Source organism: Chaetura pelagica, unplaced genomic scaffold, assembly GCF_000747805.2.
Source record: "Chaetura pelagica isolate M959 unplaced genomic scaffold, ChaPel_1.0 scaffold341, whole genome shotgun sequence".
NCBI classification, from domain to species: Eukaryota; Metazoa; Chordata; class Aves; order Apodiformes; family Apodidae; genus Chaetura; species Chaetura pelagica.
In genome coordinates, this window is record NW_009952151.1 from 12563 (window position 1) to 31573 (window position 19011).

The 19011-nt window shown below is 41.0% G+C and overlaps 1 protein-coding gene across 1 annotated transcript in view; it reads right to left on the reverse strand.

Annotated features, from left to right (window-relative positions):
* The window catches only part of FNDC3B (fibronectin type III domain containing 3B), a 163114-nt gene that overhangs the window by 2085 nt on the left and 142018 nt on the right, over positions 1 to 19011 (reverse strand). The window contains exons 23-24 of the mRNA XM_010006566.1: positions 11969 to 12135; positions 7941 to 8068 (exon numbers count right to left, since the gene is read on the reverse strand). Of these exons, the coding sequence (XP_010004868.1) occupies positions 7941 to 8068; positions 11969 to 12135 (295 nt within the window). The remainder of the gene's footprint in view (positions 1 to 7940; positions 8069 to 11968; positions 12136 to 19011) is intronic.

Genomic DNA, 19011 nt, shown 5'->3' on the forward strand with positions numbered 1-19011 from the left:
TTCAATAGCATCAATGCACACAAAGGCAGGCAAGACTTCAGACAACCAGAAGGCATACTCATCTTTTGTGGGCATGAGAAATACTCCAAGCATATTTCTCTCCTCCTAAAATGTGGCTAAATGCCTAAAACATGTCTAAGACATAAGCACCATGTTTGGCCCAAAAAGAAGAAAACCTGCAAATCAAAGTTATAGGGAGACACTCGCTGTATCATCTTAAAATTGGTTACAAATACTACTTTACTGTACTTTCTTCACAAGTCTCTCAAGAGTCAGTAGTTTTTGCCAGAAATTACATTTTCAGAATGGTGTAAACAAGAAAATATTATTAGGGTACAAAAAAAGCTCTGCTTGGCTGCACTGTGTTTGGTTCTTCTGCAATCTAAACCCATCCCGTATCTACATGAATCGAAGGTCAGAACCGCATGACTCAGAGAGCATGAGTCACCACGGGAGACAGAAGAGAGAGAACTGGAAATGTAAGAGAGTTTTGTGCCTTAAATGAGAAGAGACCACTGGAAACATCGATGAGCTCTGAAAACAAATAGGTAGTCAATCATTTATGCAATGGAGGGTTGTTGAAAGTGGTGTTTTATGAAATGAAGAACGTGTCAGGCTCAAGTGCCTGTGCCTGCTGGGAAAAAAGAAAGGAATCCTGAACTTCACATACTCCTTCCTTTGCCTGTTCAGCTGGTTTCCTTCTCCCTGCTGAGGAAGCAGAAGACTGAGAGCATCACTCTCAGGGTAACAAGAAGGAAATCATACCTGAGCTGATGGAGGACTTCCTGTGGAGTTAAAAAATACAGGAGAAAAAAAAAGAAATATGCTCACCTAAAAACCACTTCAAGGATCCAGCTTTCCAGCCTATGCTTGCCCCTGAGACTTACTGCTCAGTGAAAAAGACAGTTGTTGAGAGGGTCTAGGACAACAGATGAAGGTTTTTCTTCCATTCATTCTCTCCCCTTCCTTTAAACTCTCAGTTTTTCCAAATACAGTTTGAATGATGGTAGCTCTGAGTTTCCAGACCAAGTACAAGTCCTTTAACTGGCTCATGTTTCTTGGCCTCAAGGCATAAACCAAGCAGCAATGTTTAACCAAAATTATTTTAGCTTCCTAAAGTAGCTCAGTGTTCACAGGACATTGCTCAAGTGACTGGACTACAACAAATCCACAGTGTAAATCTCTGTGATTAACCACAGCTCTGCACACTGTTGCCCTTCTTGCCATCTTTGCTTGTCTCCCCAACGCCAAGGAGGAGCCAGCAAGTCACAGCAATACAGGAATTGCAGAGAAAACAAAACTGCAAGCGCTGCAGCAGCCCTGAGAGATAATGTGAAGGCTGAAACAGCTCCAGCCTGTAGGTGGTTAATGCTTCAGCTTACTCCCAAAGATCAATGATCTTGTGAAGAAAAGCTGTGTGCATTTGGCAGGTAAATGTAGGCTCAGTGAGTAATTAAAAAAGGATGTGCTCTTTCCATAGGACTCGAGTCAGGATTTCTTCACGTGGAAGACTTACCCAACCCCCATTTCATTAGAGTCTGAGACATGAGAACCCAAAGCCTCTACCCTTACACAGCAACTGTACACAAGGTATGTTTTCTGGTGCTTGTGTGATCATTAATTTAATTTTAAAAATTTATAACCAGGAGAGTTTAAATGCCTTTGACTTAATTGAATCTTTGCAACCAATATGACAGCTTCTAAAACAAAATATAAGCACAGTCAAATTGAAATAATGACTTTTAATAAAAAAAATAATAATCTAGTCTTCAGAAATTACATTTATTAGACTACTAGGGATGGGATATGTACAACCTGTCTTTGCATCGAAAAAACCTGCCCAGTTAATAGCTTTTTTACTTGTTTTCTTCTGTCAGGGTGGTGAATACCAGTGTAACTGGAGGCTAAGTTTGGCTAAATCAAAGACTTGTATCTTCATTACAGTCTAATAGGTACAGATGATGGAGTTCACTCAAGCCAGGTAGTCAACAGCACTTCTCAGAAAACAGCCAGGCAGTTGAGTGAGAGAAGAGTGTGTGACTCAAGTCTGAGAAACAATCAAAAGTGCACTGAATACATGTGCCAATACTCACTCGTGATAAAGACATCACATTTCTAGCACTAGAGCTAGGAAGGTGGTGGGCACTGTCCTGCTTTCACTGGCTGGATGAGTATTTAGCACCAGTGGATCTATGTCCTTTCTCAGTAAAATGTAAAAAAATTGTTGTGCTTAATTACCATTCACTTCTGCCAGCAGCCTCTGCATCCCCCCAACAGGCTCAGGGGGCACCTGAGAGAGACTCCTGGCTCCAGCCCCAGTTTGTCTGCAGGACCACCTGTAGGACCAGGCTAAGCCCAGGAAGGATGCCCTCAGCCCAAAGCTAAATGCTTAGTTGTGAAAATAGCTACACTCCACGAATGGACTTCCCATACACAAGAGAGAGGAAGAAAAAATTAAGTCTGACACGGTCTTTAAATTTGCTAAACAAACATTAAACCCAAGATATGACTGTATAAAGCAGCATGGTTTTTTTATATATAGCACATTATGCTTTGTGGCCAACAAGTCAAAGTAAAGTGGCTACCCAATTTACCACTCTCAGTTCCAAAAAACATATTTCCTGCTTAGGTAACTGACAATATAATAAAAACATTATGAGCTTTTTGCCTGGCTCCCTCAATGAAAATATCATCACCAGTAATAAACTGCTGCTGAAGCCTCTTATGGCATTTGCTCCTATTGATCAAGTCAGACAGCTCAGAGATCTCCTGTGGGCAAGTATTTCTCAATTTCACCAGTGTCATTAAATAATTCCAAACCCTCTCCATCTTTTCCAAATAATAAAAATGATAGCCATGATTGCCCTATAAGAGATACACTGGAAAGTGTAAGATAACCTTAGCTGGTTGTTGCATCCCACTGCAATGACCAGTGTATTTAATAATGAATAAAGGCCTATTTTGTTTGGTGAGAGGAAGATCAAGAACTAGAGGCAGATTTCAATCTACTTAGAAAGCATAAAAGGTTCAGTTTCTTCTGACTTATCTGACATACTTCTCTTTATGAAACTGTCTGGGCTTATTATTTTATCCAGACTCAAAATGAGCTTCCCTTGCTCCAGTGCTGAGATGCTCATCAACCCTATGGAGTTGTGGGGACAGCCTTGGCTCCTCAACAAAGCACATTAGAGTCTCTCAGATCACCTACTGTGAGGTGAGCTGCACTGAAACCCTCTAACAATGTCTCGTGACACAAAACTGGCATCAGGAAGCAGAGAAAATGCTAAAGACAAGTAGCACTAATAATAAATGCCAACACAGACTGTAGTTATGTTGTATTTTGGCACGCCACCAGTAGAAGGGCCTTTGGCTTGCTACTTAAATAGAGAAGGAAAACATTTTTTGCTGACTTACACAAATTAACAGTGCACCGAGTGTGCTTCAGAGATGCTGTGTCTACACTGTGAAACAAAGAAAAACCAATAACAAAAATTAGAGCTTGGTAAGACCAACCAGATTCTCCCAGGCATCCACCTCTTGGTGCAGACTCCAGCAGGGGTTCCACTGCATTGCTGGGGGGATTTCACACACCCAGTGTACCCTACCCATACCTTTTCTTCTTTTGGAAAGCATCTGGGGACAGTTTTTTTCCCAGAAAAGCTGTGGCAGAAGCTGATGAAACATCATTGTCTCTAAAACGCTCAGCAATTTCAAAGGCAGAACATTTTGCCTCACTGGCAAACAATTTAAGGAAAAAGAAGCTTTAAAATTCAGCCCTCATTTCCCATGGATAGCACTTAGGAAGAGCTCGTGATTTGATCCCCAGAGCACCTCAACTAAAACCGAGTGTTATGACTGTCCTCCCAAGGTTCAGTTCCTGGCTGCACAATCCAGCCTGTTCCCTGAGCTCCAGATTGAAGCTATGCAAATGGAGACGATTTTAACACACTTGAAAGCTAAGTTCTAATTGAATAAGCTTTGCTAGATGAAACTGCAAGAAACGGAAAGACAGACCTGGGCCACCAATTCCTGCAATCTGCCATGATTTTCATCTTGATTCATAAATAAGGAAAATCTGATTTCCTAAAAAACCCTGTAATGTCATAATGCCCTTGCTTTTTGAAGTATCCAAATAGATACAGCACACAAATACAGAAAGAGGAACACATTGCTTAAGAAACAAAAAAAGGAGTATCTGGTACTTTAACACGCTTTTTAGGGAGGTAAACTGTTATTGACAAACACACTCATCATAAAGTTCTAATTCAGTTTCCACAATGACAGCATCTTCCTCTTCCAAGCTTTTATTTGGATGAAAAGACTAAAATCTACTACGTAAAGCACAGAACATCCTTGCTACTAGGACAACATCACACCAGTTTAAAATATTTAATGCAGTATGACTGCTCAGCCACAAAAAGCATATTGTCATCTTCCTAATATGTTTGTCAGAATAACAGTATCTTTGTAAAAATCTCCTGGGGGAGAAACACATAAATATATAAAACATTCTTCTATTGCCTAAAGAAAAAGTAGATTGATGTGCATCATCTTGATTTCTGCCATGCAGTCACTACTACAGGTGGTAATGCCTGGAAATGCTTTACCTTTTAATTGGTTTGTTCTGCTCCAGGAGATATTTGCACATGAAGTTACACTCCTAAGCTTTTACTCATCTAAACACTGAAAGCAAGAATTAGGGCTTTATCATAAAATGAAGAGATTTTGGTCACTGAGACTAGACAGGGAGATGCAGTTCCTTGAATTTGTTAAGGTTTTCCTAGTTAAAACTGTTCAAGGTCTTGCCTTTAAACTGCTGTAAACAAGGTGATCTGTTGACAGCATTACAGCCTTGTAACAGAGAAACAGCTTTATATGTGCATTACTTGAAAGGTTTCAATTTTAAGGCCATTTTAAAAGTGGATTTTTATTCTATGAAACTCTTCTCATGTTCTTGGGCTGGTGTAAAACCTGCCACGGAACAGAGAGAACTGTGTCCTGGAGGGTGAATGAAGGTGGAAGCACCTGAGGATGAGCAACACTACATGTGATGGGAACTCCTGCTCAGCCCATAAAAAGCTTGAAATAGCAATTTGTTGCATTTATTTCCAAGCTAGTGGGACAAACTATTTCATGCAGCTATTTTTCTCCTTTTTATCCAGCTATACTGTCCCTGGTTCTTGCAAGATGTACCAGTGATTGCTACAGAAACTCCAGTCACTAAAGACACTGCTCTTTCTCATGGGTGTGAGAAAGATTGCACAAATGAAAAAGACTGTAGATTTTCAGGCAAGCCTTCAAAACAATTTGCAAAACGTTTCTAATATAATATGCCCCTTGAGATACATATGCAATATATATATATCACTTACAGGGAACAAAACAGATTTAGGAGTCAATTTAGGACTTGCACTTAAAAAGTAATTAACATATCATTAAAATTGCTTTTCAGCTAAAGAGTAGGAAGTGATCACATGCATGCTAAATCCATTAGCCAGAAAATCAATGAAAGAACTTGATGTATTTTATCTTCTGTTCTTCTATCAGGAGCTAAAACAGTCCATCCAATGGACAGTCAGCCAGTGACGTGCCCCAGTGCTGAGACAAATCCCACATTTGTGATGAAAATAAATAATCTGGATGGGTAAAACTGATTTCTGAGACCATAACACAGTGGAATTCTCCCTCTTTTTCCACAGCTGGTTATTAGCCAGCCCAACTACAGAAGTCACCATCAGCTTTGAGTGTTCCAGTCCAGAGCTTGTGAAAACTCAAACAAAACACCTCTCAGCAGGGTCATGCTTCATGAGAATCATAGAATTATTGTAGTTGGAAGACACCTTTAAGATCACCAAGTCAAACCGTTAACCTAGAGAAATTAAGATCTTCAACATAAGACCCCAAAGGTACTTTTTAACCTGCCTTAATGCCGGGCTCTTCCACACACAATTTCTTAACTGCAAATATTAAGCCATCACCTGCTTTAAAGGGACACGAAGCCGTGCCCAGTTCTCCCCAAGGATACCCAGAACATTGAAGCACTGAAGCTATCCTTACTAAAGCTGTCCATGGAGGTTATAAATCAAGGCTACTTTGTAAATCAGGAAACAGCAAAATAGGTCCACTTATCCACTTACCACTGACATTTTGAGGCTGACACAGTACATGGAGGTTTTATTACCTGTACCAGCACCAAAAATGTTTCCTGACAAAAACAATAGTTAGGCTTCTGAATCTTTAGCTCCCACATGAGATGTCTTGCATTTATTTATGTTATTTTGGATAACTAGATAATTTGCAGTAACACTGAAAAGTAGACCAAAGTGGTCTATCAGGAGCTAAAACAGTCCATCCAATGGACAGTCAGCCAGTGACGTGCCCCAGTGCTGAGACAAATCCCACATTTGTGATGAAAATAAATAATCTGGATGGGTAAAACTGATTTCTGAGACCATAACACAGTGGAATTCTCCCTCTTTTTCCACAGCTGGTTATTAGCCAGCCCAACTACAGAAGTCACCATCAGCTTTGAGTGTTCCAGTCCAGAGCTTGTGAAAACTCAAACAAAACACCTCTCAGCAGGGTCATGCTTCATGAGAATCATAGAATTATTGTAGTTGGAAGACACCTTTAAGATCACCAAGTCAAACCGTTAACCTAGAGAAATTAAGATCTTCAACATAAGACCCCAAAGGTACTTTTTAACCTGCCTTAATGCCGGGCTCTTCCACACACAATTTCTTAACTGCAAATATTAAGCCATCACCTGCTTTAAAGGGACACGAAGCCGTGCCCAGTTCTCCCCAAGGATACCCAGAACATTGAAGCACTGAAGCTATCCTTACTAAAGCTGTCCATGGAGGTTATAAATCAAGGCTACTTTGTAAATCAGGAAACAGCAAAATAGGTCCACTTATCCACTTACCACTGACATTTTGAGGCTGACACAGTACATGGAGGTTTTATTACCTGTACCAGCACCAAAAATGTTTCCTGACAAAAACAATAGTTAGGCTTCTGAATCTTTAGCTCCCACATGAGATGTCTTGCATTTATTTATGTTATTTTGGATAACTAGATAATTTGCAGTAACACTGAAAAGTAGACCAAAGTGGAGCAACAACAGCAGCAAAGTACTACCTTATTCACATTTTTAAGAATTTAAGGTTTAACATATCTCATTCCCTAATTTGGACTTACGTGAAATCTGTATGACAATGAAAGAAAGAACAGGGGGAAGACAGGGAACAGATGAAGTGCACTGAAAATCACACAGCCAGAGGTGTGATAGATGAAATAAAAGATTTAGCTGCAAACAAGTTGTTCCGTTTTGGGTGCTCTGGGGAAATACCCACTTGTGATCCCTAATGAAGATAGACAAGGCTAGAAGGATCAGCTATACTTCATTCACTGTGTTTTCATGGTGCAAGTACAGATACAAGCTTCTATGGGGCAGCTGATATACAGAATTTGCTCACCCACGCATCGAAACCTTAGACAGGAATGGGAACAGGCTGAAAACAACCCAATAAAAGTTGTGTACTTGACTGAAATCCTTGATGTTAGGTCCTCAAATTGGCTTAGTGAATGAGGATAATCTACCTACTTCACCTTCAGACAACAGTTAGACCCAGGCACTTCAGAAGAACACATGGGTGGACAGGATTATAACTTTCCAAAGATTAGTTCATTCAGACATAGTGATTAGCTATGGACAGAGAGCAAATCACTCCAATAAGATAATGATGTTCTATATCCTCCCTCTGGGAAGCAAACAACATATTACAGCCCTTAATTTGGACTCAGCCTCTACCAAAGTCCATGACGCATCACCGTAGCATGTAATTCAATACAGTACAAAGGAGCAGCACAGCCAATGTTCAAACCCTTTTCCATTATACCATCAATTTAGCAATATCAAAATGAGACCATTTTCCTACCTGCTTGTATTCTGATTCTCTTCCAACCAGTACCTGCAGAACGTAACCAACAGGATCCCCCTTCATAGGTGGGACAGTTTCCCAGGTAATTTCACAGGCGTTTCCTCCCAACTGTGTCACTCGAGGGGCTACAATAAAATCAAATGCATTAACATTTAATATAAAGATTGCATTGAAATCTTCTTCATTTTATGTACACTGTAATATACAAGAGAACAGTTTTAAAAGAGAACTTCAGGACATCACCAGGCACACAATCTGTACCGTATTTATGTGGCCAAAAATCAAATTGTTATCACCAATGGACCAAAGAAGTCAAACTGAAGCTGGAATTTTAAGTCATTCAGTCACATTTATTTTAGGACAGTCTTAGCTGATGAAACAATTCAGGATTCTTGTGGTATTAAACAATAACAAACAGTACCCACAGAAAACTGGGTGACATTTAGAGCTGATTAATAAGCTCCAAAGAAATGTACTGTAGGACCCAGATCACTTCTGCAGAGCTGTTAGAGCATTTCTCATCTGTCAGCTGTGTGAGCTGCTAGAAAGGGGGAGTGGATGATATAAACCACTTTGAACTTTCAAAATTCAATTGCAATGCTGTGCACTGATCTTTTCAAAGCAGAAGCCAACGCATGAGTTACAGTGGCATTAATAAAAGTAGCAATTTTGTGAAGTTCTGAGCAAACACCTGTGCCAGCAGAGACGCCTGCCTGTTCCTCTTGTGCTACGTGTCAAGTGTTTCATTCAGGAAAAACAGAAGGAATGTGCGAAGGGAAGCTAAATCACCCTCTGTATTAGAGATTAACTCCAGCCTGGGAAGCAAAAGTACAGGCATAATTCTAAAGACTTGGACTCTTATCTAATCCGGAGCCTGAACATCCAGATGATCAGCCCTGCTGTTTCCAGCCAGGCTTAGGTTAGTGCTTTCACTAGAACTCTAAGAAATGGGATTTTGTCAGCTGCTGCAATGCCATTGTCCTCAGGAAAGGATCTCTCCCCGGCTGCCACATGGTGCCCGATGGGCAGCTCAGGGGTGAGCCCAGCAGAGCCCAGCAGCAGGTTCTCTCAGCAGGTTCTCTGTACAACTGAGCAGCTGCCACTGGAAGGCATCAAAACAACTGCGCCAGCATCCGCGGCCACCGACCTCGTCACCAGGCAGAGTAAGTGAGCACATGGCTAAAACATGAAACTGGGAGAAGCAAAGCACTAAACACTTCACCCGAGTGGCTAATGTGTGCACGTGCAAGGACATGAGCTTGTTAAAGGCAATACAGATTCCCAGCCCTAAGGAAACAAACAGGAGAGTCTATCAAAGAACCCAATGCTGCTGCTGCTGCATGCATTACATGAATTTCAGACTAATTCGTTACCACCCAAGAGGAACACATGAATCACTTGCAGACCCAAATGTAATCAATACCTATTTGCTTCTCTCTGCACATCTGCCTGTGTTGAGGGACTGATAATAGATGCCTTCATCTCAGCTGACAACAATGTTCTCAATTATTTTCCCTCCTCCTTCCATCCCTCACTCTGATACATGTACATTTTTCTGACACAAACACTGCCATTAACAATAACGCTATTTTAGTGTTGGCGTCACTGAATAACTAGGATATTATGAGGAGAAAAACCATGTGCTTCTGATACACGAAAAACTGTACTAAATTTACTACATACATTCCCTGTTTTTGCTCCAAACACAGATGAGAATCAGCACCATCATTTTGCCTCAACACATCTCTTTTCCTACTGCATTACCTCCCCGTGGCAGCGTTCACTAACACAGCTTTTGTTGTGCCCTTTTCTCCATTACAGCCAGATTTTTATAACATACCTGTGGTCCCAGCCCACACTCAACCCTTCTGTTTGCACCATGTCTTCACTGCTTGATATTCAGTCCAGGGGATGAGTCATACTTAACAAGAACTAACTAGGCAAGCAGGAAGTTCAAAACAAGAACCTAGGTGAAAGCTGAATTTAATAAAATGGTTTTCTATCAAAAAAAAAAAGTGAAATTGTGACTATGGTGCAGCCCAGCATCCCTTGGCTGGTTTCAGCCACTTTGGGCAGCTAAGGCAAGAAACAGAAACACGGACTCAGCATCTGTGCCCAGGCAAGGAGCAGAAAAAATATCCCCATACCTCCCAATCCTAACATCTCTAATTTAAAAAAAATATATATCTCTGATTTTAAAAGCATTAGAGAAACCTAAAGATCAAAAAGAGATTTTCCTTCAGCCGCAGCGTGGGGAGGGTTTGCTTTGCTTTGCCAAGAGAATTAAATTTGCTGGAGGTTTTCTCATATGGTATATATTGGGTCACACTGGATTTAAAATTTAATTCAGAGTGCTAGAAATGGGCCTGCTCTCAGTCTTGATCCAGGTTTTAAATCTATTTCATATATTTTAGTCTACATATTTTTATAAATGAAATGTATCCTTTTGTATTAAAAGTATTTAATATATCTTCTACATATTGAAATAAAACATGCTATGTATATAATTATAATATCTATAAGACTATTTAAAAATATATATACTTTTAATATATGAAAAATATACTTTTAAAAATATATACTTGTTTATGTATATACATCAATACGATGTTGCCAGGTCCCACCTGGCTTGAGAAACCCTGCTCCTGCTGCCCGCTGGGTGCACAGCAGGTTTCTCGTGGGTCTCAGATGCTGTCCCCTATGGAACTGGCCAGGAGAAACTCTGCTGAGCTGATGCTCACACTGTTGTTGCTCCTTTGATTTTCTGTTCTAGGTTGTTGACAAACTGAGACCTGGTGGCATTTGAGTTATTCTGTTTTTCTTTAGCCATCTTCTCGCTTGGTTCTTTGCCAACTTGCAGATGCTAAAGCTGTGAAGCACATCCTCCCTGCTACCAGCACTTGTGCCAGCCAGGCTGATCTAGCACCGGCTCCCTTAGCTTTGCTGGGTACCATACCTCACAAGTCTCTGCTGGGTATTAATCCTTGAACTTTATATCAATCACATACAGATATCTTCTCCCAGAAACAGCCCTGAAGGAAATTCCAAAGTCAAGAATATCCAGATCCAGGTAGAAATGAAGGTGGGATTCTCACATACACTGATTTTAGTGACCAATCTCCCAGTGTTCTCCCTGTGCTCGAGAGTCCTGTTTTTCCTGGGGGTGACTGAGCAGCAAAACTAGGGACCAGGTAACTTATACCTCAGTAGTGTTTTCCCTTCTCTAAACCTTTCACCACGAATGGAGTGGAAACCATCAAAACCAGATTTTAAATGCAGCCAAGGGAGCAAAACCCCTCTGACAACCAATAGCTGCTGCTTCATTCAGTAAATGGTGCTGCTTGAGAGAGGAGTTTTAGGCATACAGGAATAAAAGGTGCATCTGATTTCAGCTCAGCTCATCTGACAGCCAAGATAGTGAATCTATTGCCTTTGCCTTTCCTTCCTTGGAAGGATGGAGCAAAATTCTTCAGGTCAAAATTTACACACAGTAAAAGATGTTTCACTAGAAAACTTAATTTAATTAGGCCTTTTGTTCTTCTAGGGGAACACATGAGAAGCAAGATAAAGAATCTAACACTTTATGCATGTGGAAGAAAATTGTTAACTTCAGAGATCAAAGTAAAAATAAAGCTGAACATCAGCTACACAACATAAAACAACATGCAACTTTACAGTGGTATGTACACATATATTCTTAAGGCAGAAGGGCACTTATGGAAGGGTTGCAGTAACCCAGAGCAATCCCCTGGGAGACTTTATTGTTAGCTGCATCATTTTAACAGTTTATATATAACAACAGTGATTGGTATAATATTTATATTGTTTATATGTTGTGTTTTGTTGGTTTTTTTTGGTGATAATTTAGCTTCCCCCCATAAGGTCACTTCACAATTCACAGAAACATACAAGCAGCACAGACTGATTTTTCATAGAATACTTAACCTTTACAAACTCACTGCATATTTACCAATTACTTAATTATATCACTTCTGTACATGAGAAAAATAAAATCTGTTCCATACCTTTGATTGCAGGGGGGACTGACTTAGTTGTGCAGAAGGTACATATTTCTGAAAAAGGTCCCTCCCCAGCATCATTGACTGCCTGTATTCTGAACGAGTAACAGGTGGATTCTGTCAGCCTTTGTATCTTGTACGTGTGACTTGGTCCCCTATAAATCGGAATAAACCTGGAAACAATAAAAATGAGAACATGTAGTTACACCGGAGTGGCACTGGCATTTCTGGCTGTGACATATATCCAAGGTATCCACAGAGTGAAAACTGGCACAACGTACTTTGCAGAACTGATTAAGGCAAGTATAAAAACAGTGTGTTATTGACACACAAACAATGATTTGTGAGTTAGGGAAAGCAATTCATTGTCCCTTTTGCAACTAATAATTGCCTTGCAAAAGGATTTTGTGGATTATCAGGAAAAACATCTCTCCATGCATTTCCTACTACCTAGTGGTCAAAACGGATTCAACCTCCGTTCTGCTACAACACACTGTGTGTGCTGCTGGTTTAAAAATATCTTTAAGATAAGATGAATACTTTGAATCTTTTATGGCTTGAGTTGCACTTCATTTGCATATTAAGACCCAAAGACCCCCTCTGACACTCATCCACACCAGAGTAACTCTTTAAATCAGAACATACAGATGGTGTACTCTGTGTGTAATACATTTCTCAGTTCACAGACTGAAGACGCCAACCTGAGACAGAAAGAGATTCAGAGAACATCCATGGTGGGCTGTGAGCAAAAAGGCACAGGTGAACCACGATCCTAGCAAGGAGAATGGAAAGGGATGCCAGCTTGGGAGCTCTGTGGGATGCCTCTACTGACAGCTCTGCTCCAGAGCAGGCTGAGAAGAACAAAAAGACACAGAATCATCAAGGCTGGAAAAGACTTTTAAGACATTAAGTCCAGCCTATACACGACACAAAGGAAGTGACTTCCAAAATATGTCCATCGACCCATTGACAAGACCAAAACATCAGCACAAACTTGTCCAACAACATAATGCAATGTCACTCAATCTACAAAAAAATAGACAAACAAAACAAAACACAACACAAAAACCAACCAAACAAAAAACTACAGGTTGCTAGAGAGAATCTGACTTGATTTTCAAATGCTCTGCTCAGATAAATGCTTTTTGGTACCAGTCATACATTATTAGCCAGCAATCTCTCACTGAGCCCCTGACCCCCCAGGTGCTGAGCAGAATGAAGATGAGGACAATGAAAGAGGAAGCACCCAGAATCTTGCATCAACCCACTTAGCCTCCACTGGGGAACAAGGGCTTCATTGAAATAGTTCTGAATCAGAAGAACATAAAATTCACTGCGTAGGATCACAGTTTTTTTTTATTATTTAGGTACACTTATTCACTTATTTAATTCACTTATTATATCTTAATAATTTCATTGGATTTCAAATCACCAGGAAGCCAAAGAGATTTGGCTTTGACCTCTCTATCTAGGTGCCAGCTTTATGCTGGATAGTAAGTCTTTTGGCTTTGCATGAGACACACAGTGTAACCACTGTGAGCATTTCAAAGAAACTGGGTCTGTCATTAGCTCTCAGGGACAGAAATCAATCCATGTTACATTATGACTGAAATCCATGAAAGTAAAAAACAGAGAGATCAAGAATCATCTGTAATAATAAAAAAATGTTCAGGTAATTTAAATTGCTGGAAATGTACTCTGAGGACTAATGTGACTTCCTACCCCCACAGAGTTTTAGTGAGCCCCTCACCTTGACTGGGAATCAAAAATCGATGCCTACAGGTTTTTAAGAGGAGATTTTAAGAGCCAATCTCCACAGAATATTTTTTTTTTCCCAACCTTATGCTCATACAGTTTTGAGGACTGCCTCCTATCCCACATCTTTGAGGCTCACAGAAGCAGCTACAGCACATTTCAAAAGACTGTCACAGACCTGTTCTCATGGAACAAAACTTCTTGGGATGCACTGCATGATGAACAAAGCACACATTTTTAGGACAGCATTAAGACTGAAGAGCCCAGATGAGTGTCTCTCTCTCCCTCTCCATTTCTTGTAGCTCAATCAGGCAGCTGGCTCAGAAACCACTGCAGTGCTCACCGAAGTGCACAGACTTGTCTCTGACCCTGATCCAAGGGCAACAGACAGCAAAAAAAGATGCAGTGCAGTACTTCAGACTAACAGACTCTTTGTAACTATCCATGGAGTCAGGTAAGCAAGGGAGGATAAACACACCTTGCCAGCTAACAGACAAGCACACCCATGGCCCAGTTTGGGCTCATGCTAAACTTGCTAGACATATTTATATGGTGAATAACAACAACTTAGTCCTCAAATTACACTTTCACCTTTTGAATATGACTAAGGTTTCAGGACACTGAAAAAGTGATCTGGTGAACTATTTCAGCTCCTCCTGTCATTTGGGAACTAGAATAATACTCCCATCTGGGTTCCATTCCTACCCCTTTTAGGTTCTCTGTCTGAAAAACCATCCGTAACAATGGCAAAAACCACCACAGAGAAGCTTGAGACCATGTTCAACACACAGAACTGTGAAGGAAGCACACTTAAGCATCTGAGATTCAACCTTCTTTGAAGAAAGAGGGCTTCCAATTTTGGAAGAAGAAAGGCTGGCTACTAAGTTGATAATTTGATTGCTCTTAGGCTTTACTATGACAATAATGCTTTGTTTTTGAAGATCCAGATAATGATGTAAGAAACAATGAAGATGAAACATTTAAACTTCAAAATAGAAGCTATTTTTTGATAATAATGTAGTATTTTCCTCATGTCTAAAGTAGGTACTTTATCCTCCTCCACAATTACTTCTGTTATTTTTAAAAATAGTGCAGTTGTTTGACATTTCTGGCTGTAGCCTTGGAGAAATATTACTCCTACAGGTTTTTTTTTTCTGAGCTTTCTGCTGAAGAACCACAATGAACTTGAAGCTGAATCAAGCGGTGTGACTGCACATTGCTACTGTGATGTCTGAGTACATTAAAAATTGTCTAAAGTAAGGCAATTTGTTCATATTATAGCAAGTTCATTTCTTTGCATCTAAAAATTCAGATTTAAATCATAATCTAATTTTAAAAGCACATTTAAATGTGAGCTCTCTCTACCTTTGCCTTCTTGGCAAGCCCAACATTGGTCACGGTGCTTTTATCCAGAGCCTGTTTGATACATTTCCTTAAGAACAAGCCAGCTTTGAGCTTGTTTTCAAGGACTTCATGTCTTATGCATTTAAAAGTTGATTTAATCTGTGTATGGAAAAAGCTTCCATGTTCTGACTCCTTCTCATGTTCTTCCAGCCTTCACTCCGTTCTCCGTCTGAACACGGACAATGAGTTTTCCTGCTCAGATGCTGTGGGATGCCAGAAACACAGTCATTATCAAGGCACAGCCACCAAAAGCCTTCCTGGGTGTGTGTGTGTGTGTCTGTTTTCTGCATCCCACTTCACCTACAGAACAGCTGTATTGGTAAAACTGTGGGGACAGATGGACCACCTGGTGGATAAGAGATTGTCTGGATGGCCACACCCAGAGAGTTGTGGTCAATGGCTCAATGTCCAAATGGAGGCAGGTGATGAGTGGTGTCCCCCAGGGGTCAGTACTGGGACCAGTGCTGTTTAACATCTTTGTTGGAGACATGGACAGTGGGATTGAGTGTATCCTCAGGAAGTTTGCTGATGATACCAACCTGTGTGGTGGGGTTGACACCCTAGAGGGAAGGGATGCCATCCAGAGGGACCTTGACAGGCTGGAGAGGTGGGCCAGTGCCAACCTCATCAAGTTCAACAAGGCCAAGTGTAAGGTTCTGTACCTGGGTCAGCACAACCCCAGGCACAAATGCAGGCTGGGGGGAGAATGGCTGGAGAAGGACTTGGGGGTGGTTGTGGATGAGAAGCTCGACATGAGCTGCCAGTGTGTGCTGGAGCCCAGAGAGCAACTGCATCCTGGGCTGCATCAAAATAAGTGTGGCCAGCAGGGCCAGGGAGGGGATTCTGCCTCTCTACCCTGCTCTGGTGAGACCCCACCTGGAATACTGTGTACAGTTCTGGTGCCCTCAGCACAGGAAAGATATGGAGCTGTTGGAGAGGGCCCAGAGAAGGGCCACCAAGATGACCAAAGGCCTGGAGCAGCTCTGCCATGAAGACAGGCTAAGAGAATTGGGGCTGTTCAGCCTGGAGAAGAGAAGGCTCCAGGAAGACCTTATAGCACCTTCCAGTGCCTGAAGGGGCCTACAGGAAAGCTGGTGAGGGGTTTTTCATCAGAGAAGATAGGGATAAGACAAGGGGTAATGGTTTTAAACTGAGAGAGGGGAGATTTAGGTCAGATATTAGGAAGAAATTCTTCACTATAAGGGTGGTGAGGAACTGGAACAGGTTGCCCAGGGAGGTTGTTGATGCCCCATCCCTGGAGGTTTTTAAGGCCAGGCTGGAAGAGGTTTTGTGCAACCTGATCTAGTGGTTGCGTTCCCTGCTCATGGCAGGGGGGTTGGAACTTGATGGTCTTTAAGGTCCCTTCCAATCTTAATGGTTCTATGATTCTATGACACAAGTCGTTAAACAAGCCAAAAGTGCTCCTGCTCCTTTACAGGAACATACAGAAATGTGTGTGCTTACTATGGCTTTTTACTTCTCTATCACTCTCCCCTTCAATTACAGACAAAACCAAAACACAAACCACACTCAAGTAAGTGTGTCTCAGCCAAGTTGTGACCTTTCTCCAACCTCTACCTGCCCAGACCATTCCTGTGAATACCTGAAGTGTGCTAGTAAGCACCAAGAAACTATCAATTCTAAGATGTTTGCCCAGTTGACTTTAAAGGACAGTAGGCTGTCAACCTTAAACTTGCACCCTGCCTTTGCAAAGAGACTGTCTCTGTGCCTTCCTGCTGTTCTCAATACAGTTGAATTATGATTTATTTTTTTTACTGTTTGCACCATCCACAAGTAAATTTCTATTATTCAGATTTAACATCCTGCAGTATTGCCTCTCCTCTCCAGTAAAGTACCAGGAAAAGCCAAAAAGAAAGGAACTTTCTCTGGGGAAGGAGACACCCCACAGAGGCTACTTCCCCCTCATCTCACTCAGCAATCCCAGTTCTCCCCTTCCCAGACATTCTCATGTTGGTCACGAATTATTCATTAACTTACACACCATGGAGGAGAGAGAACACAATGTCCTAAAGTGATAGCTTGGGAGACACCACTGCTGTTAGTTTTTCATCAATACCTTTTTATTCTCAGCTAAGATCTTCTTGGAAATGTTTTACATGTTGCAGCAATTTTGTTTCCTCCACTTCAGTCACTTCCAGTTGAGCAGAGGCACATGAAAGCACTCGCCCTACCTCAGCTCATTAGTTCTCAGCACATTTTGATCAGCAGGTTCCCTTCCAACCTCTTGGGTTTTGTTTGTGTTTTAGTCACCTCTCTGTCCTTACAACAAGTGGATCTGAAAGAAAATCTGCCCTACAGCACTACCTAAGACAGTGATTTTGAGCCAAGTACAAAGGCTAAAACAGCCATCCCAATGATTCTGTGACTGCCTCCCAGAAAACTGCAGGGATCTGCTACAATTTTGGCTGGAGGGAAACCATCAATACAGCACTATGCCAATTGCATAATTAGAAACTAAAGTACATGAATTTCATAAATCAACTGCTCTTCATACTGTTATTGCAATGTCCCTTATCTGCACAATTATAGCCCTCACTTACTTTTTTAGATTTTTTTTCTCTCTTTTGTTTAAAAAACAACATGGAATATTACTGTGATTTTCCTTCTCCAGCAGCAGCTCCGTAAATTACAAGGAGGCAACCAGGAAAGCAAAGCTTCAAAACAAAAACATCTCATTTACCCTCCAGGATGGAGGTCACATTTTTTTCATAGAATCACAGGGGCTTTTTTCAGCACCAGAGGAGACAAAAAACTGCCCAGCCCCTCTCTGCAGTTACTACCCCTGGAATTCATTTCACAAACTCTGCTCCCATCCCTGAAGACCACAGTCTTTTGGTCTGTCCCTATCTCCAGTGGTGCCAGCAAGGCCAGTGCTCCCTTCATCTCTCTCTGCATGTTGGAGTTTGCCTGCATCCCAACCATCCTGACACCCGGCCAGAGCAGATCAGAAGATTTAATACCTCTTGGCTTTATGCTGAAGTGTCACTAATTTCTATTAAACCTTGATGCCAGAAGTAGAATGGAATTAACTCACCAAAAGGGTAGCGATGAGAACAGCTTTTGGTGAGGGTCAAAACAGAGGTATCTTTTTGATTGTTTTAGAGGAATCCTGAAGCCAGGAGCTAAGTTGAATATGCCCAACTAATACTAAAACCTCTCACCTTGTGTTAACTTATCCTTTCCCAGCCATAAGCACCTTAAGATATCTTTCTGATCCACATCTTATGTATAGAGTGCATTTTTAATCTGTTAAGACTAATAGAGATACAGGAGTAAAGTCAACATATATTTTTTAAATTTGAGCTATATCTTCAAATCCTCAACTTAAAGAGAAAAGCTGGACACCTGGGATGGGATGTCTGGATATCTCTGATCTGAAGATCTAGTTTCAAAGAGATACTTTTTGGAAAGCTTAAAATATGAGCTTAGTCAGAATATGTATAGAAACAAGCCTCCACAAAGCACTGTCATTATACTTTTTGTTTATAGCCATAATAATAATAAGATCCACTGAAGGAGACAACTTTTCCTACCATATACTTAGAAAAGCAAAGCTAAGTGGAGATTGGAAAAAGGTAGCAAGAGAAGTGATACCAGTTAGATAGGAAGTTTTGTTTTCTTAATTACCTAGCACATTTGCAGGCTAGACAAAGAGTACTCCCAGCCAAACATTGATTTTTAGCTTGCTTCTAACAGATCATCTTTCATCTGCTGCTTCATCTGAGCACGTAATTCATATTTACCACAGAGTCACTTGTCAGTTTTCTGGAATTATTGAAAATGGAGATGCCTTCACCTACAGAAGCTCCCCCATTAACAAGAAAAATTGCTTTTTTTTGGAAGGAGCTTCCAGGCACATCCAGCAGGAA